At 46.7% G+C, this 20,697-nt stretch overlaps 1 protein-coding gene and 1 non-coding gene across 5 annotated transcripts in view; both read left to right on the top strand.

The window, feature by feature from the left end:
• Positions 1–20,403, top strand: part of CRACD (capping protein inhibiting regulator of actin dynamics) — an 81,230-nt gene extending 60,827 nt beyond the window's left edge. For all 4 annotated transcript variants that reach the window (XM_090266839.1, XM_090266838.1, XM_090266840.1 and 1 more), the window contains 6 exons: positions 548–616; positions 2,751–2,939; positions 4,012–6,847; positions 15,685–15,875; positions 16,460–16,622; positions 18,672–20,403. In XM_090266839.1, the coding sequence (XP_090122965.1) occupies positions 548–616; positions 2,751–2,939; positions 4,012–6,847; positions 15,685–15,875; positions 16,460–16,622; positions 18,672–18,832 (3,609 nt within the window). In that variant the 3' untranslated portion in view covers positions 18,833–20,403. The remainder of the gene's footprint in view (positions 1–547; positions 617–2,750; positions 2,940–4,011; positions 6,848–15,684; positions 15,876–16,459; positions 16,623–18,671) is intronic.
• LOC150020109 (U6 spliceosomal RNA) lies at positions 18,025–18,131 on the top strand. The gene has a single exon (XR_016509445.1). It is a non-coding gene; the product is annotated as a U6 spliceosomal RNA (small nuclear RNA).
• Positions 20,404–20,697: the final 294 nt, after the last annotated feature.

Genomic DNA, 20,697 nt, shown 5'->3' with positions numbered 1-20,697 from the left:
GGGCAGGCTGACGTGGCAGGGGTGGGCATCCTCAGCCTTTTTCTTTTCTGCCCTTCTACCCTGAGTTGTTGTACCTCCTCTGGTCATTCACCTTCTCAGCTCAGTCCTTTGCATGTGGCATTGGGTGGGCCTTCTTTTCTTCTCACAGAGAAGAGGTCTGGCTTAGAGGTGAGAGGCTGGGCAGGTGGCAGGGGTGGAAGGCAGCCAGCAAAGTGAAAGCTCTGGGGTTGCAGCCCTGCTTCCCAGGTGGGGCAGCCCCCGCCCCGATTCCCCTAGCAGAGGGGAAACACACCAAGGATTGAGGTTGGAAACCGCCCAGATGGGAGTGTGTTGGACTCGCAACAGGGGGTGCGCTCTGTGCCTCAGCGGTCCTTGGGAGACTGGACATTAGCAAAGTCCCCCTGTGACTCCTGCCAGCTCTTTGAAGCCAGTGGCCCCCGGGTGTGATGCAGAGGAGGCAGCCCTTTCCAGGCACAAATGGTATCTGGTTGGCTGCCCAGAACTTCCTGTCCTGGCGTGTGACTGAGTGCTGTCTTCAATGTTCCAGTCTAGTGACACACCAGGTTCCCTGAGTCCTCTGAATCTGCCTGGAGCCAGAAGTGAGATGGAAGAGAAGGTAATGTGATTTGAACTTACATGTTTATGTAGCTTCCTTATTTTTTCCTTTAAAAAAAAAACAAAAAACAATCTTCTGCCTCATTTTCCCATTCATCAATGCTGTCTTCATCCATTACTTTAAATTTCTTCAAAGTGGAATGTCTGTTTCCATGGCGATGCAATTGCTGGAACTGATCCTGCTCTGAGCAATAGCCACCTCCCCGGCATGCCTACGTTTGGAGTCCTAGATATTGGTAGTTTTCCTAAATACATTATGTATTTCAAGACTGTTCAGTTGTTGAAAAAAGACATTCCTGAAGGTACCCAAGTCTGTCAGGAAAACTACTTCTATTTAGAGATGCCTAAAAAAGAACCCCATCAATTCTCTCCTTGTACGTATTTTTGTTTTTTAACTTTTCTGTGTGCCATTGAAACCTGGGTCTTCACCCACAGGAGTCTAGGGCACCCTCCAGAGCCTCGTGGGCACCTCTTCCATAGAGACCCATCCACTCCCATGAGGACTTTTCCCTGCACAGGGTCCAGGTGCCCTCCCAGCATCCAGCAGACGGCACTATGGGCAGAGTATGTCCCCGGGCCTTTTGAGGGAGATGGCCCGAGGCAATGGCCCCAGACGGTGAAGAGGCTAAGCTGGAGTAACTAGAAACGAAACATTGCATTTAAATCTCAGCTTCTAGTGCTAATTGATGTCTTCAGTCTGTCACATTTGGTCCCAGCTCCTTCTACTCATGCATCTATTAGGTGATGGACATGAAGGATTAATTCATCTCTTTGAACAATACTTCAGAATTTGATACGGATTCAGAGATAACCATACATGAATAAAGGCTAGGGACCAACAGCCAGAATTATTTTTCCTTACTTCTGTGCCTCTTGTCATAAATTATGATTTACTGAGCATCCCTTTTGCTCTTGGACCTAGCTTGGGGCTTCTGCTTTCCTGGGCAAATATGGAAGGTAATGGCAAAAAAGCAAAGCCCTCGGTTAAACCCCACCGATGCTGCGGTTAGAGCTTGGACAGTTAGATGAACTGTGGCCTCTTCCAACACAGGCCCTGTGCCTGGGAGTCGCCAGCACAGGCGGTGGGGCTGTGAGCGCCCTCGGCCGCGTGTTGGCGTGGTGTGTGATGATGTGGCCAGGAGCCCTGACTGTGCTGCCTGCCTGTGAATGCTTCATAGTTCCAGGTGTGGCTTCTTACATCCGATTCATTGTGGCCTCTGGGTTTAGGCCGAGCCACAGTCTTACTGACCTGTCTAAATCCATACAGCTCGTCTGAGGTGTGATGCTTAAGCCATCGCGTCTGTATCACAGACTGCAAGCACACAGTGCTGCCACTCATCCTTTGAAGAAGCGCTGTCTCCCCGGCGTGTGCCATGTTTCTGCTACCCACTTCGGCTCCTCCAGGCACTCAGTGCTCTGTGACTTTGGGGTGATGGTGCTAAAACATTTTTTGCGGGTTAGAAATCTCATGCCCTAGTCAGAGATGTTACACTGTTGTTCCTTAATTCCCTCAACAAATATTTACTGACCACTTGCCAAATGAGATTTGCTACCTGTGCATAAAGAGGACTGATACAGAGATGAAAAAGGCACGTTCCTTGCTAAAGTAGGAGATATGTTTAGATGGAGTTGGAGGTAATGGGAGTGCTCTTAGAGTTACAATTCTTTGGAGAGAGACGAGCTTGCCCAGCGCTCAGCAAACTACTACTTACTTAGTTTAGGATTTTTGGCCAGAAGGTCCAACTACAAGACCCTCTCTTCTGCTCTTCCTTTGCAGCATATAAACAGCCAAGGTCAGTGGGGATGGGTGTGGCTGTGTGCCAGCAAAACTTCACTAGAACAGACTGCAGGCAGGATGCAGGTTTTGTCTACCCCTAATCTACTCCCCATATTATACAAAGTAGGAAAATTAGTCCCTGAATGGTTGTTTAATGTGAGTTAATGCAAACAGCATTGGCAGACAGGGCGGTCAACGTCCTGTCCTTTGATTCCAAAAGCAGTGCTCACTTCCCGGTACCTACTGTGAGTCGCCTCTGCCCGTCATGGCGCAGGCGCCAGAAAGTGCTTCCCTTCCCAGATACCCCACCGGTTGCTTTCTGGTCCACGCTGATTATATATTTTAATCTCCACCACAGGTAGCTCCAGCTAAACCGTCTCGGCCAAAAAGGCACCTCTCTTCTGCTGGCACCATTGAAAGTGTCAACCTAGATGCCATCCCCCTGGCCATCGCTCGCCTTGACAACAGTGCCGCCAAGCACAAGCTGTCTGTTAAGCCAAAAAACCAGAGGGTGTCAAAGAAGCACAGGCGACTTGGACTTGCCAGGGTACGTGGGGCCTGTCCTGGCAGACCAGGCAGCTGCCCGTGCTTGCTGGGCACCACTTCTGCCAAACAGGGTGGTGGGGTGGTGGGCCTGCAAGGATTTGAGTGTGCCACAGGGTAAACAGGCCTGTTTACTTTCCGTCACCCCTTCTGACATGTCACCTTTCTGGGGTGGGGGGGCAGGGCAGGAGAGATGGACCTCAGAGAGGCTGCCTTTTGAGGGGCTTCAGGAACTTCGCATTTGCTCTGCAGCAGGAAGGTGGCCCAGCCTTCCTCTGCCCTGGCTTAACCAAAGGTTTTTCAATTTGATTAGGGTGGGCTGCTAAGGCACAAGCTTCAGGGGACAGAGACACAAAGTGTAAATCTAATTTTTCCTCTTCTTTCTAATCCTGGACTTTTGGTTTTTCTATAATAATTCATGTTAAGAAAAAGGAATTTGAGAATGATAAATAGACTAGACAGTAGACACCAAGATCTCTCCTCCACCCCCACAATGCACTCCTGGCACGACAGCCTGAGTTTACCTAGCTCTGTACTTAGGGCTGCCCCTTCTTGTCTTTGTTTTCATTGAATACATTTTTATTGAGCACCTACTATATACACCAGCCACTGGTCTAGATGCCAACATCAACAGCAGAATACAAAACAAACAAAAATTCCTGCCCTTACACAGCTCCTGGAGCTTACATTCTAGGGAAATCAAGATGGCCCATGGAGCAAATGACCAAGTTTTGAGCCAAAAGCCACCTCTCTGGGTAGTAACAAAAGGGGCTTCCTACTGTTTAAGTGAGAAAAAAACAATGAAGACCCTAAGGAGTCACCTAAAACAGCAGAGCCCTGCTGAGTTCCCTCACCCACGTCTGGAAAAGCAAAGGGCTCCCTTTGCCACAGTCCTAGGGCATAAGGTCAATGGGCGGGGTTCCCAGGGGGTACACAAGAGCATTTAAAAATCTCTCTGAAAACCAAGAGAACTGCCCCTTCTTTAGAGATTAAGAGGGCTACCTACGTTGTGACTAGGATGAGTAACGGCTGCCTATGCAAAATAAAGCTAATTCTGTTTCCTTTGCCAATATTAGGATCAACCAAATGAACAAGGTAGCCTTCTGTGTCGGCTGCCCCTGGACCAGAACGGACACCCTGGAGAAGACAAGCCAGTGTGGCATGAAGAGGAGCCACAGCCGCTGGACTCCGAGGAAGAAAAGAGACGCCAGGAGGAATACTGGCGAGAACTGGAGGCCAAGTGCAAACGGCAGAAGGCTGAAGCAGCTGAGAGGAGACGCCTGGAAGAGCAGAGGCTTCAGGCCCTAGAGAGGAGGCTCTGGGAAGAGAACAGAAGGCAGGAGCTCTTGGAGGAGGAAGAAGAAGAAGAGGAGGGAGAAGACAGAGAACCACAGCTAGATGCAGGAAAAAGGCAAAATGCAGAAGAGAGGCAGAGGCTGGATGAGCAAGGCGGCCAACGCCAAGAGCAGAGGGAGCAAGAGGAAGGACGGCACCAGGAGGCAGCAGAGCAGAAGCATCTGGAGGAAGAAGCTGAGTCGCGGCAGGAAGAGCTGCAGGCACAGAGCAGGCAAGAGGCAGAGAAGCAATGGCAGGAAGAAGAAGAAAGAGAGTTGAAGGACCTGGAGGAACAGAGGCGGCGGCAGGAAGCTGAGAAGCAGCGGCTGGAGGAAGAGGCGAGGAAGAGGAGGCAGGCGGAGCAGAAACGGCAGGAAGCTGAGAAGCAGCAGCTGGAGGAAGAGGCGAGGAAGAGGAGGTTGGAGGAGCAGAAACGGCAGGAAGCTGAGAAGCAGCGGCTGGAGGAAGAGGCGAGGAAGAGGAGGCTAGAGGAGCAGAGGCTTCGGGAAGAGGAGGAGCAGAGACAGCGGGAGGAGGAGGAGGCAAAGAGAAAGGAAGAGCTGAGAAAAAGGCCAGAAGGGATGGAGGCCCAGAGGTGGCGGGAAGTGGAAAAGGAGCCTCAGGAAGCCCTGAGTGCGGAGGAGTGGCAGCTGGAGCCGGAGGGCAGGAGCGCACTTCAGACTGACTTTGCTGAGAAACCGGAACAAGGACGCCCGAAGCCTGAGAAGCAAAGAGAAAAAGCTGAGGAACCAGGTGTCTGTGAGAAGCAGAGCCATGAGGCTGAGCGGGGCGGTGATGGTCGCGTCCATCAGGAAAAGCGAGAAGCAGCTAACATATCCCCTCCCCAGAAACAAGGGGAGCACATGGGAGAGACGCTGGCCCCAGTGGAGAAGAGAGAAGCTGGCACTCCAGAAAAAGACAGAAAGGTGGAGGAGCTCAGGTGGCAGGAAGTGGATGAGAGGCAGACCATGCCCAGACCCTACACTTTCCAGGTGTCGTCAGGTGGGAAACAAATTCTCTTCCCCAAAGTCAACCTGAGCCCAGTGACGCCCATGAAAGACGCAGGACTTGCTTCTCCTCCCCAGGAGCCAAAGGCCCCCAAAGCCAGCCCTGCTCCCCACACTCTGCCCTCGTCACTGAGCATCCCTCACACAGCCATTCTGGTCACAGGGGCACAGCTGTGCGGCCCAGCTGTCAATCTGAGCCAGATCAAGGACACGGCATGCAAGTCTCTCCTGGGTTTGTCAGAAGAAAAGAAGCACGTGGATGTCCCCGCCCTGGAGAACCCACCCCGAGCCCCCACTGATGCCCGGGCTGGCGGCAGAAAGGCCAGGCCCCCACAGGAGTCTCCAAGTAGCGTGGCTGCACTGGCTGAATGGGCTTCCATTCGGTCCAGAATCCTGAAGAACGCAGAGAGTGACCAGCGCAGCAAGAGAGACCAGTCTCAGCCTGGTGATGAGTACGCTCCCAGGGGCCGATGTGATTCCCGCGGGAACCTCCGGAAGATTCCGCCAGGAAATGCAAAGTTCTCTATTAAGCCTGCCTGGCAGAAATTCTCTGATGGGGCCACAGAGACCTCCAAACAGAACACAGAAGCTGAAGGCATTAAAACAAGACCTGTGTTGGGAGCCAGTGATGAGACAGCGCCCCTGCCCCTGGCTGCTGAGAGCGGTGAGAACCAGAAGGGCACAGAGAATCTAGAGGTGCCCCAGGAGCCAACAGATACCACCGAGGGATGCAAATTTGCCAAAGACCTTCCATCTTTCCTTGTTCCAAGCCTTCCTTACCCTCTGCAGAAAGCAGTGGCCCATGCAGAGCCTGTGACCACCTCAGACAGTGAGCCCACCACTGGTATAGGAAAGCCAGACCCCACGTTGCCAGGTGGGGAGGAAAAAGCCTCACCTTTTGGAATAAAGTTGAGAAGGACCAACTACTCCTTGCGCTTCCACTGTGACCAACAGTCAGAACAGAAGAAGAAGAAAAGGCCCAGCAGCATTGGGGACAGTGTCGATGGGGGGCTGCACGCACCAGGGAGCACAAATGGAGACAAAGAGACAGAGGGTGTGGCCCTCAAGCATGGCCCGTCCCTCCCCCTGGAGAGGAAGCAAGCCCCGTCCACCTGGAAGGACTCTGCAGAAAGCCCTTCCAGTCCCTCTCCCACAGCCCAGCCTGGGCCCCCACCAGTCAGCGCCCCGGCCCCAGCCCCGACCCCAGTGGTGGCTCCAGAGCATAGCAAGGCAGCAAACAGAGTGCCATCAGTACAGAAGCCGGCCCTGGCCCCCAAGCCTGCCGGGCAGACCCCTCCGTCCTCCCCACTCTGCAAACTGAGCAGGCCCTACTTGGGGGAGCTGCTGGCTCGGAGGCCCGGGAAGCCGGATCCAGAGTCCAGTGACCCGTGCAAGGAGAGCCAGGAGGGTAGCGACCCTCGGCCGCCCTCCCCACCAGCCCCTGAGGAGAGGAAGGCTCAGAGGAGGGATAAGGAGGAAGAGATGGAAACAGAGAGGAAACCTGCTTCCCCAGCTCTATCTGCAGCCCCACAAGAGAAGCCTCCCCAAACACCGGAGGCGGGCAGGAAAGGTACGTAGCCACAGGTCAGGATGCTCTGCCCCTGTCCAGCTCCTTGCCCGAGTCTGGAAGTAGCCAGTGGAGCTGGCCTTGGAGCACTTCCCTTTGTTAGGGGCCTTTTGCCATTCCTGGAGGGAATGCGTCTCAGCAGGCTCTTCATTTCTGTTAAAAGAAAAACTTAATGGCCCAAAGCTTTTCTGAAGGGAAGTGTGTATTGAGCCACAGGCTAGCCAGAAAAAAAGGACCAGGTCCTGGGGCCCGCAGTCTGAAGCACCAGCAGCAGGGCCCTGTGGGGAAGACGAACTTGCTCTGGAGCTGATGGAGCAGTTTTTATAATGGAGTTGGGGAAGAAGGATGTGAGTTGTTTTGAAAGACTACACTGGCTATGGATCAGGTAGAAAGGTGAAGCAGAGACGGTTCTGGGATAGGTGCAGAGCCCCCGAGGAAGGAGCATCTGCTACTTTTGGAATGGCTGTGGGCAACAGTCTGAAAGTTCATGTGCAAGCAAGACGTGGTGGCACCTGGCCTGCTGGCTAAGTCCCTCTAGACAGAAGCTGGAATAGCCACCTGGAAGCTGATTCTAAGTTCCCATGCACCTTCAGGAACAGAGGCAGTCTTTTGTTTCTGCCAGCAGTCCTTAACGGTGGAACCTCCCTCATCCCCTTCCCCCTGCTCTGGCCCACTGTTATTTCATTAAGAACACCTCAGAATTTTTCCCTTCTTTACCATTTTGGAAATACAAACTGACCTCTATATATCTGCAGCTTACACCCATTCATGATATTTACTTAACACAAGAACCAAGTTCAAGGTGCCAGGGGAAATGAAATAGCCTAATTCATGAAGATGTCCTTAATCAACGGGGAGGGCAGTGATGGGGATTTCCTGGACTGGTGGCTGTTCTGTCTCTGGGCAGTAGCAATACCACTGTGGAAGGTTAGGGGGCTTTCAACATCTCCCCCTGCCTAGCCCTAGGGGGCCTCTGTGTGAAGGATGGGCTTGGTCTCAGTTTTATGCAAAATGCTCTGCAAATGCATCCCTGCCCCACCTGCTAAGGAGACTTTAGAGCCACCCTTATTCTTAGCTGCCCCTCCTGTTGCTTCAGACTGGTGTTTGGGACAGCTTTGTGACCACTTGGACAGGCTTTGGGATCCCTGAGAACCTTTATCCGGTACTTTCTCTTTTCTGTTTTGCAGAATAGGTCAAGTGTGGGCCATAGCCCAGGAAGTTACTCACATTTCTCAGAGAAATTCTCCCCTGAGGTGTTTTAGACAGGGGTTGTTTTTATTTCTTTTACTTAATTAGGTTTCGGGTGATTCTTGCAGAGAAAAGAGCTGTGTCCTGGGGGGTATTGGTTTGGTTGCTCACCTTACCTAAAACCCTGTCATCCTTGGTAACCAAGCCTTGCCTGGTTTCTTGGGCCAGTATGTTGATCAGCAGCTTCCAGACCACTTCTAAAGGTTTCTGTCTGGCCTGATGATGAGGCACCTATTTTCAGTCCTTGGTTTTTCTTTTATCCTCTGCACTTGGCCTTAGAGTTAGTCACAGTGGGTCCCCGTGAGCCCATTAAGAAAGGTCCCTTGGTTCCCTATAACCTTGTGGGTCTCGTGGATGCAAGCCCCCCATTGGCTTTCAGAGCTAGGTGTTTTGGGGGGCTGTCTCTCAGGCAAAAGTCTTAAACTTGGGGGCATCTAACGTCGGGTCAAAACCCTTCCCACCTCAGGGTTGTGAGTTGTGACACCCAGGGTGGGATGTCCCACCATTTGCCCAATGTTTAGGAGTCACTCAGCTGGTTTCTGCATTTTATCCGGAGGGAACTGTTCTGTGTGCAGCTGAAGGAGAACCCGTCTTGAACCAGAACCCCTATATTTAGTTTTGGCCTTAGCTTTTGCATGGTTAGCCTTCGTGGTATCGTCCAAGTCCCCCTCACAGCCTGGCCTGCTCTCACACACTCTTATCTTCTCCCCAGAGAAATAACATGCCAGCTCTGTGTCTTCCTCTTACACGTGTCTCATGTCTTATTAGTTATTATCATTTTCTACCAAAAACTATTACTGCCACTGTTTTCTTTATTACTATCCAGATTTCTAGGCTGTCAGGCTCTGCGAATTGACTTTTTCTTTATTTGATAGACAAGAAACATGAAAACAAGGACCACATGCCTTGTGAATGGTTGCTGTCTGAAGACCGTGGGGCTTTCCTGTCCGACCCTAGGCCAGAACTGACTAAATTTGACTAAATTCCCCAACAGAATCAAAATGCCTGGACCTCCAATTTATTTGTTAACTGTGTACATGTAGTACGATCATTAGCTGAAACCCCCGGAGCGCCATATATGCACTTAGGGTGAAGTTCACTGAAACAGTAGTGGATGTAAATCCATATTGCAAATCATGGTGTTACCTTTTATTTCTTTGGCCTGTTGTCAGACCTGATTTGTCACAAAGTGGCTGGCAAAGAGCTTGTCAGCTCTGCTATGTCCTTATGCATTATTAGAAGTGTATTAAATCCGTGGTTTGTTTGCAGGAATTTATGCCATTCGTCCAATTCATAAGGAATCATTTAGTTCAAAGGAGATAGGCTGTTCCCTAAATTTACCTACCTGTGGAACCTCACACTATGCTCAAAGCAAAACAAGTGAGGACAAGATTGCTGCTTCTGCCCCCGCCCCCTGCTCCATTGTATCCTAGCGCTTTCCCTCGGGAGTCTTTAGACGTGCCATTTGTTACATCTGGCCTTCCGATCTGAAGATGACAGTGCCAGTCTAAGTAACAAGTATTAGGAAAGCGTGATTTTGCTTTTATTTTTATAGTTAAAAATATATAAATAGAAATTCTAATATTTTCTTGCTTTACCCCCAGTGAATTGCCTTGCACAACCCCCTAGAGCACACACAGCACCCTTTTTTTTTTTTTTTTTTTTGATACCATTGCTTTAGAAAGGAGTTTCTGTTCCTGGGACTGAGGCTGGCAAGGACTAATGCATAGGTGGAGCCACAGGGAGTGTCAATGACCCTGAACCCACCCTGATGGGAATTAAAATAGCAGTGATCATCCCCTGCATTTCTCCTTTAACTTGATTACAGATCTCATCAGCTATCATTTCATTCTAAAATCCCAGCCCCACCCTGGCTGGTGTGGCTCGTGGACTGAGTGCCTGCCTGCAAACCAGAAAGTCGCTAGTTGGATTCCCAGTCAGGGCACATGCCTGTGTTTTGGGCCAGGTCCCCAGGTGGGGGCGCGTGAGAGGCAGCCATACATTGATGTTTCTCTCCTTCTCTCTCTCCCTTCCTGCCCTTCTCTCTAAAAATAAATGAAATATTTTTACAGATAAAACTTCAAGCCCCTTAGAGTGGGTAGAATAGGTAGTAAGTGACCCTTTCTCCAAGAACTGACCTTGGAGACCAGAGATTAGAACCCTCTAATGCCAGGAGGAACTCGCATGTCTCCCCAGAACCTGAAGGCGGTACTTGAGTGGGCTTTGGTTCTGCTTGTCCACTGAGTTTAGAATGAGAGAGAATAGGTTTAAATATTGCAGCAAAACAAAATTTTAAGTAGATATTTTGAACCCCTCGATAAAGTTGATGCGATTAACAAAGAACATCTGTCTTTCAAACCTTGAATGAGATGAGCAATTTTACTGTTTTGGAAAATTTTAACAACAGTCATCCTTTGTGCTTAATCATTGACTAAATGTTTTGATTTATATCATCTAGTTCAATCTCACAGTTTATGTAGAGGTAGGCAGTCTTGGCTCCCTTGAACAGATGAGGATACCAGCATCTGAGAAGGTAGGTGACTTGCCTGCTCCCCCCAGTGGTAAAGCCAAGGTGGGAGGAGTCCTTTCCCAGGTAAAATGATCTTCCCGGTAACCTAGGACCTCGCCCAGTAATTCTCACCTGGCATTTATCAAGTGCTGTAAGCCTTTCAAAGCACTTTCTCATTACGTCTTCACGTTACTTCTTGGGCCTTACTCAAATATTTGTTCAAAAAAACATTGTTTAAAAACACCATAAGCCCTGGCAGGTGTGGGTCAGTGGATTGAGTGCCAGCCTGCAAATCAAAGGTTCGATCCCAGTCAAGGGCACATGCCTGGTTCGCAGGCCAGGTCCCCAATAGGGGGCACATGAGAGGCAACCACACATTTATGTTTTCTCCCCCTCTCTCTAAAAAGTAAATAAATAAAATCTTCTTAAAAATTAAAAAAGACACCATAGGATTTAGCAAAGCCCTGTCTTAATTTTTTTTCTTGTGGTTCCTTTAAACCTGATCCATGATCCTCGTTTTTCCTTTATCTCTTGAATAATATTTTGGGCACAGTTCTTTCAGTCACTTTAGAAAACAATTTTTATTGTGGTAAAAAATGCATATCATAAAATTTACTATCTTCACCATTTCTCAGTGTACAGTTCAGTAGTCTTAAGCGTATTCACATCGCATACAACCAGTTTATTCATCTTGCAAAACTGGAACTCTTACCCATTAAACAAGTGCCCTCGGCCAGCCCCACCATTCTACTCTCCGTTTCTACGAATCTGACTACTCCAGATACGTCGCATCAGTGGAATCATACAGCATCGGTCTTTTTTGTGACTGGCTTATTTCACTCAGTGTAATGTCTTCAAGGTTCATCCCTGCTGTAGCATGTGACAGGATTTCCTTCCTTTTTAAGGTCCATTGACATTCCCTTGTGTTTTGTTTACCCATTCATCTGTCAATGAATGGGTTGCGTCTGCCTCCTGGCTATTTTGACTAGTGCTGTTACGAACATACCTGTGCAAATATCCCTTTGAGATGTTGCTTTAAATTCTTTTTGGAAAACTATCGGGAAGGGAAATTGCTGGGTCTTATGGAAGTTTTGTTTTTTATTTTTTGAAGAGCCATCCTACTGTTTTCCGCATTAGCTGCACCATTTTACATTCCCACCAACGGGAAACAGAATTCTGATTTTTCCACATCCTCATCAACACTTGTTATTGTCTGGTGTTTTTTGTTTGTTTGTTTTTGATTGTTTTTGTTTTTTTAGTAACCATCCTAATGGGTGCAAGGCGGTACCCTCATTGTGGTTTTGATTTGCATTTCCCTAGTAATTAGTGATGTTGTTGAGTATTTTCATATGCTTGTTGGTCATTTGTATAAAATGTCTTAGGAGAACTATCTCTTCAAGTCCTCTGCTCATTTTTTAATTGGGTATTTTGTTTTTTTGGTGTGAAGCTGTATTTTCAGTCACTTTTTGAAAATAAAAAGTCCTCCAGGCACTTTCAGTAACAACTGTCTCATGTTAGTAATTAACATGCCCCCTCCAGTGTCATAATCAAAATTCCAAACACTATTTCGCACCCAAGTGTCTCCCCACTTATTTGGCCTGCTCCGGGCTGATACTTCTTCAGCGGGGATGTGGACGTGGTCGATTTCTGCCGTCTCTCCCAGCCCAGACGCAGGCTCCAGAGCTGGAGTAAAGGAAGGGAGAGATGCGAGGCATTGGTGCTCACTGCTTTTGCGGGTTATTCGGTGCTGTTCCGTGCATTCCTCAGACCCCTCACCTGCCACCTGGGCTCTTTCTCCATCTCTTGCAACTCCATTACTGTCCGTGGTGCCTCCTCCAGGCTACCCCAACTCTTTGGAATCGGATAAAATTCTCTGACCCTGGTCTTTTCCAAAGAAATTCTCTACTCTGGCTTCTTCTGCCTCATCTCTGATTTCTCTATGAACTTGAGGTTGCTGTTTGGCCAACTAATGGGCCAGTCTTAAGTATGATAGGCGATGGAGCCCTTTACTTGACAGTATGGGAGCAGGTGCCATTGGTCATTTTGTTGCAGGCCTTTTGGACTTCCTTGACTGAAACTCAAGCAGGAGTCCCATTTTAACATTCTGGTTTCTGTTTTTGATCCTCAACCACAATCCAGACCTGTTAGACCCATTACATATTATGTTATAATCTTTTAACATCTGGCCCATAACTCTAAGATGAGCTATTCAAGCTACAAGTTCCAAGGAAATTAAAATCTGGCTAGAGATTTGTCTTTTCAGCTGACTTAGTGAGTTATAAATTTAGGCAATTATAATTTAAAGGTATTTTGACCCTTGTGATGACCACTGTTCAGAGTTGTTGGCAGGAAACTGGCCATTTGCTTTACTGACCTTCCTCAGCAGGTTCAGATAGAATGTTTAGTTTAAGATTCCCTTTTACATAATAGCCTTCAACAGAAATCATTTAGATCGTGGCAATTTGGTTTTTAGACATTTTATAAACAGGTGTTACACTGCCCTTGATTAAAAAACTGAAACTCATTAGTTCCAGTGCATGTAAAACTTCTGGGTTAGCAGAGCTCCTTTGAGTTTCAGGTTTTAAAAAAACCTTTCCTTTCCTGTGTTAGATCATAACTGAATCTTTATTTGATGATTAGGGATATTGCAATGCCAGATTCTCATTATAAATATGAATTCTTTTTGTATAGTTATTATAGGTCTAAAGGCTATAGAAAATGAAGCAGCACCTAATTAAGCAGCATCTGCCTTTTTTTGTGCTTGAATGCCTAATTTGAATTTATTATGTTTCTTTCTTCTCAATATAAAGTTCAATTGGCTGAGAGCCCTGGCTGGTAAGGTTCTGGATGATCTTAAGTGTAAACTTCTATTGGGTTTCAAAAGAACAGGACTATAGTGAGCCCTTTTCCTTTGAAGATGGTGAAGGATTCAAATGCCAGAATGATTATCTTCAAAAAGTGCCTAACTTTCAGCTCTCGGGCTTGCTGTCTGGCTCTCTTCTTCCTTGAGAATGCCTGCATTATCGTGCTGCAGCTGCCTGCATTTGCCAATGGACAGTATCTTGGACGGGAAGGAACCCCAGGCACAGCCTAGCATTGGGCTGGCCTGGCATAGGGTGGCAGGGTTATTCTTTGGGTGTTCTAGATGGGACAGGCTGTAAGGCAGAAGCCTGACATTCTTCCAAAATTGTGTAGCTTTTGGATATTATGTTGTTTTAGTTTGTAAACTAACTGTATAGAAATAAGGTAAAAAAAACTAACAGGGGGAAATGCTAGGAGAACCCAGGTGTTAAAGTTTAGCCTGAATTGATAGGCTTAAGTGATTAATTCATGTGGAAAGCTGTTATTCCAAAACTGTGAAGCTTTTGAATAAAGACTCCTTTTCCCTTAAAAAAAAAAGTGCATAACTTTTACTTGAGGGAGAAGAAGGGGGTCCTTGTCCCACAGACACAAATAATAAGAACACTCTCTTTTGTAGAATGGTTTCAATATTCCGAGCACTGTTCGAAATGTTCTGATACTCAGGATCTCTTTTAGCCTTCACTGCAGCCTGATAAGGCAGGTGCCATTATCATCTGCACTTGAATGATTAGAAAACTCAAGCTTGGAGGCGTTAAGTAGCTTTCCTAAGGTCACATAAGGTCAAACCCAGGTCTGCTCAGTTCCAGAGCCCAACCTCTGCTACCACCCACCTGTGAAGTGTGCTTACCCCAGTCGCATAGGCGAGACAGTCAACCGTGATAGAAACAGAGGCTGGAAGTCAGAAGCCCTAGGCTCAAACTTCAGCCCGTACACTAAGTGCTGGGTGACCTTGAACACGGCACTTGATCCCCACAGACCCTAGTACTCACATCTATCAAAGGAGGGCAGTGAACCAAAATCAGTCTCCCATTGCGTCCCTCAGAGCCCCCTGCCCTCAGCAGCCCCACGAGGCAGAGCAGTGCCCCATTTTTCTCTCATACTTTGGGGTTCCACATAAGATATTTTTTGTGGGGGAAACAGTTTCTTGCAAAAACAAATTTTAAAAGCTATTAATTTTAAAAAAGATTAACAATGAATCAAATAACTATGTGGGTTCCTTGTAGGCCAGAGATTTTATGACACTGGAGATTTTTTTTTTTTTCCTATTTCAAGGGAAGAGAAATGCTCTTATTTTCTGTTGATCAAAGATACTAGTTTCCTACTCGGTGGAGTCACTCAGGCATCAGCACGGCGTTGTATTAGGAAGGGACAGTTGAATGTTTAGTGGGCTAATTCATAAGTTACAAGGTTTAAGGGGTGAACAGTGAGGAAAGAGAACAGTCAGCCTCACTGCAAGTCGGCTTTTTTTTTTTTTTTACTGATTCTGATCACATTTCCAAGGTGTGTGTTGGGAGGGAGGGGTTCCTACACCACCAAGCAATTCTCAGACACCAGCTGGGTGTCTTATAGTTCAACTCAAGATATCTTATGTCAGATTCTACAGATGAAGGCCTCAGCCGATACGCTGTCTGTCCCTTCAGACTCAGGTGCTTCTGATGGGTTAAAATCAGAGGTTCCCATGAACCCCCTTCTTGGGTTTGATTAATTTGCTACTCACAGAACTCTTAAGAAACATTTTACTTAATAGGTCATTGCTTTATTATAAAAGGATGTACAGCCAGATGGAAGAGCTGACAGGACAAGGTGTGGGGAAGGGGCGCGAAGGTTCCATGCTCTCTGGGTGGCTGCTGTCCCAGCACCTCCACGTGTTCACTGACCCAGAAGCCAGCTCTCCAAACCCTGGCCTTCTGGGTTTTTATGGAGACTTCATTACATAGGCATGATTGATGACATCACTGGCCATTGGCGAACGATTCAACCTCCAGCCCTCTCCCCTCCCAAGAGGTTGGGGGGTTAGGACTGAAAGCTCCGACCCTCTTGTCACATAGCGGGTTCACCCGGCAACCGGCCTGTCCTCAAGTGTGGTCCCACAGTAGCCTCATTAATGTAACATGAGACACCTTTATGCCCTCATCACTTAGTTCTGTGCCAGAAAGGGAACGAAGACCAAGTGTATCTTTGCTATTACAAATCACAGTATCAGTCTTTTTCTTTCCCACAGAAAAGCCGGTGCTTCAGAGCAGACACTCTTTAGATGGCTCCAAACTCTCGGAGAAAGCGGAAACTGCACAGCCACTGTGGATAACATTAGCGCTGCAGAAGCAGAAGGGGTTTCGGGAGCAGCAAGCTACTCGAGAGGAGAGGAAGCAAGCCAGGGAGGCCAAGCAGGCAGAAAAGTTCTCCAAAGATAATGTGAGTCACCTGGTCTTCCGCTTGAACTCTGCCTTTCTGAGCTTGGCTCTTTTGTGGTGGCAAGGATTTTAAAAAAAGAGGAAGGAAAGAAGGCTAGCTGGGAGTGGCATAGAATATTGAGAAAGGGTAGAACCATAAACAAGTGAACCCCTGTTAGCCCAGGAAGGCATTTTCAGTTAGAAATTCGATTGTTTCCTTATGCTGTTAGGGTGAGTTGGTCTGGCAGAATTCACAGTGTAATTAGTAGCAGCAATCCACACACACAATAGTTATGTGAGAAGTATGGAAATGATTGTGTTTGAGCAGGGAGTTGGGAGGAAGTGTCTTTGCTCTGTGACCCTGCTTTTATAGCTAATTTGACGGGGCTCTCCTAGCAAAGTAGCATTCCCTCTTTGGGACTTTTGTACTGAGCTGCTTCATGATTTGGGAGCCAGGGTTGGGTACACATTGGTCCCAAATGCAATTCACCTGCTCCTTTGGGAGCTGAGGATGGGGACTGAGAAGCCCGCAAGGCCTTGCACAGTCAGTCTTTCTGTGTGCTTGGGTTGAAAACATCCTTTCCCGGACTTTCTCTGCCCACCCAGGTCAGTGTCAGTCCACAGCCAGGAAGCAGCAGTGTGAGCAGAGCTGGTTCCCTGCACAAGCCCACGGCTCAGCCAGAAGAGAAGAAGCTGGAGACAGCAGTGTCCAGGCCTGAGCGCAGAGACCAGCTGAAAAAGGCCAACACCCTCCCTACATCTGTGACAGGTAGTGAGAGCAGGACCATTTTTGTTTACCCATGGTTTCAGGTGTTTCTTCTTAGAGCATGTTTTATTTCCTCCAGTGTAATAACTATTACCGCACTGTAGGCATTTCAAAGCACAGGCTGTTTCGCAACCTCATTCATAAACTGTGACACTGATAAAGGTCATCTGATAAAGGTCACCAGAAACTCACCCACTGTCTGTCAGTGGTGTGACGGTAAATGTTTAGCAATCAGCTCTTCAGGGAGTAGAGAGACCTCTGACGGGTAGCATTTGCCATTTATTGTGGTGTAAATATTCCCACCATACCAGTGTGGTGTGCCAAATTCCTGAACAGTTAAGGTAACATGAGCCACATCTCCTCTGCCCCACTGCCTGCAGTCCAATAAAATCAGGTTTATGAACTTACTGTGATATGGAGACTATACCGTAAGGACCTCTAGACAAAGCAGAGATAATATTACAATAGGGTTTGCGGGAAAGGGTGAAGTTTAGGTAAAATTTAAATGGAGCAGTGTTTTGATAGGCTTGAAGCAAAGCAGGGGTGTAGGATGTGCATAAAGGGGTTGACATCAAGCCTGAACTGAAAAGGGGACTCCGGGCCCTCTGGGCCCTCTTTCCTTTGGCACTACAGAGTTAAAATAAACCTGTGGGAGCTGTATCTGAAGGAGCTCTGCACCTGGGATAGAAATAGAAACTGTTTCTGAATCAGTGACCCAGGTGGCTCAGATGCTCCAGACAAAAGTAAGATGGTCCCTTTTACCAATTTGATTTCAAAGGGCAAGTGTCTGACCCAGCTGTGACCTAGAGAGGCAAGGCTGTTCAGCTCTAAGTCCTTGATCAGTTAATTAACAACAGCAGTGTTTATATGTTCGTGACAGAAAAGATACATACACATTTTAAAAAACACTCTTTATTCTGATAAAAGGTAAAATGATATAGTCATGTTTCCAGCTTTTTGCTTATTACAAATCACCTGGAGGATGGATAGATCTAAATGTAGGGCAGCCATTTCCCCTCTGGAGGGCACCCACCTTCCAGACCCAGTTTTGTGTGCCTTGGTTACCTGCTTGCTGAGTTCTGCAGATGGAAAAAGGTCTCACTCTTAAAGCTATATTTACTATTTGGTGAGAAGAAAAAAAAAATTTTATAAACCACTTTAGAGCACTGTACAATTTCTAAAGAACCTCCATGGGTATTATTTCACTTGATTTTTATACCCAAGAATTAAGGGTTCTATACATTAGATGGATGTGTGAGAAAGAATTAGTTCAAAATCAAGTGAAAGCTCCCAAGTCAGAGATTACACCTTTCTCTGCATGATTTCTTGGAATTGCCAAAGATTAATGGAATCCCGAGTGGCTCAGTTAATAAAATAAGCCTTTGTTCTGAAGTATTTCTTTTCCATGCTCACTTTAGCAACACATATACTAAAATCGGAATGATACAGAGATTAGCATGGCATCAGTGCAAGGATGAGGTGTTTCTTTACCATCAGTATTACCTGAGTTCTGCTGTGTGGGCTATTGCCTAGGCACTAAACATGACTCAAAGATAAGATGGGAACCCTCACCTTTAGAAGCCTTTGTGGTGTGGTAAAGAAAGTGATACAATGGAAAGCAATTGTTAGACAAGACTGAGAGTTCTAAGAGCTGACAGGGTCTGTGGGCCTGAGGGGGAAGGGGCCCCACCGCATGCTTGGTGAACGCAGGTACTTTTGACCTCACCAGCTTGATAAATTCAAACTGTTGGTTTGATCTTTTTCTTCATGAAATTGCTTGGCTATATGACTACAATCACAACATTTACCTTTTACTTTTTTATTATCATGCAGGCATAACTTCTGTGCACAGGGAAAAAAAACTTTGAGAAAATTCTCTGAGATTAGAGTTGACGGCACTGTGATCACTATCATTACATATGTAACAGTAATGATCACACAGGAGATGCCGGGTGTTTCGCTGAGGTTTCCATTCTGAATCCTGTATGTATGATAAATCCAAACGTGGCTCCGACTTACACTCTTCTCCTTTTCCTTCAAAATGCAACCCAGTGGAGATCTCGGATTCGGCTCCCCCAGCCCCACCAGTGAAAGAAGTCACAAAGAGGTTTTCCAGCCCGGACGCTGCCCCCGTGTCAACAGAACCAGCCTGGCTGGCGTTGGCCAAAAGGAAAGCCAAGGCCTGGAGCGACTGCCCACAGATTATTAAGTAAAGAGTGACTCTTATCCACTCCTACTCCCAGTTCTTGGCTCCTCTCTTGCCCTTTTTATTTATTTATTTTTTATATAAGGTAAAGAAAACAAGCTAGGGAAAAGAAGCATGTTTTATAGGCTCTAAAATAACGTTTAGAAACAGAACTGGTGGTGTTCCTTGTAAAGATTGTATTTGCACAACCCTAGGTCCTGGTGCCTTGAGCTCCTCCTAGTTCTAAAGAGAAAATTCTGTCCGAGGGAACACATGAAGCAAAATCTCCAGACTCGGAACCCCTTGGGAGAGCCCGCCACGCCCTTTCCACAGCCCTTCCATACATGTCCACCCACGCACCATTGAGCATGTACTTTTGCCAATCCTTGTAATTTTTTTTGACTCTATACTCCAATTTCTTTTTTATGTTTATCCAAAACATTTACCCTGCCATATGTTTGGGGATCTCTACCTTTTTCTTCAGTAATGGTGAAAGGATCATATTAGATAGAAATAAGAATGCCCATTCCCTGAATGTAGCAAGTAACTAGGAATTGCAAGTAACAGTCTGCCTCCCAACTCTGTGCTCCAGTCTGGTTTTCATGAATTTTCCCCAACCTGAAACTGTAACACAGAAAGCAAATCCATCCACACTTCCACCACCCTGTTGATCTAGAGGCCCCACTACACCAGTATCTCCTTAAGGACCTGTTAAACAGTTGCCTCATTTGGCTCCTAGGGCACATTTTTATTTAACATGATAAAGGAAGCTACAAATTCTCTTTCTGAGAATCCCCATTGAGAGCAGTTGTTCTTAAGATCCAGGCACCATCTCAGGCTTACTGTGAGGACAGGACCAGAAATGTATATTCTGGCAAAAACTCTTCAGATGAATACTGTTCTATCCCGAAGGCTGAGGACCTCAGGATGCACTGCTTCTAGTGTAATCTAGCTTTCAAAATTCTGAAGGGAAGACTCATTCCATACAAAGAAGCAAAAGTGTGACAGGAAAAAAAATACCCCCCCCCCCAGGTGTTTATTACAAGATACATGAGGCTGTTGACAGTGTCTCTGAAAATGCCCTTAAGTCTTTAGGGAACGTTAACAGGAAGGTAAGATTTGGAGCCTTTCTTTACCATAACAGAGTAATCAATAATTAGAGTCAAATATTCACTAGCATTTGTAATTTAGAGCATTCACCTGCTACCTTTAAAAAACATCTCAGAATTTTAAGTGGCCTTGTTATCATACATATGTGATACAAAGAAGGGACCTGGCAATTTAAAAGCTACATATATTCATTTTTTCCCCTAAGTTTGCTTTACATGAAACATAGACATACAGCAAACCCACACATTGCTGCTACTGACTGGACATTTCGTGGTGTTGGTATATTCCACTTTCTTAGCTCCTTACTCCAAAGTATAAGTACAAATCTTTTGCCCAGTGCAGGGAGAATTACATCCTTTTTTCCTCCCCTACAAAAACATATTTTACTAGTATACATTGTTATTTTCCTTTATGCTCACTCAATAGACAATGTGCTGTTATTCTGTGCTATTATTCTATCATTTACATTAAAGGATGACCGCAAACTTATTTACCATATAGAAGGCATTTTCTTTCTGAAAATTATGGCTCAGCCATATCACACACACACACACACACACACACACACACACGCACGCACGCACGCACGCACGCACTGGATCTTCAGACCGTTAAGAATCAGTGCAACTTTCATTTTTTTGTTGGTATGGGAAGCAATATTCCATGCACATTTTCAAACTGATGTTCAGTTCTAAATAAAAAATGTAAGCATTTGTTAGTTTCGATGATTTCCTCACTAATATAACACTTTTTAATAGGAATTTTCCCACCCAGAATCCTGTG

Source organism: Furipterus horrens, unplaced genomic scaffold (assembly GCF_987537825.1).
Source record: "Furipterus horrens unplaced genomic scaffold, mFurHor1.1.pri manual_scaffold_2, whole genome shotgun sequence".
Classification (NCBI taxonomy): domain Eukaryota; kingdom Metazoa; phylum Chordata; class Mammalia; order Chiroptera; family Furipteridae; genus Furipterus; species Furipterus horrens.
This window is presented reverse-complemented; position numbering and strand designations above follow the sequence as displayed.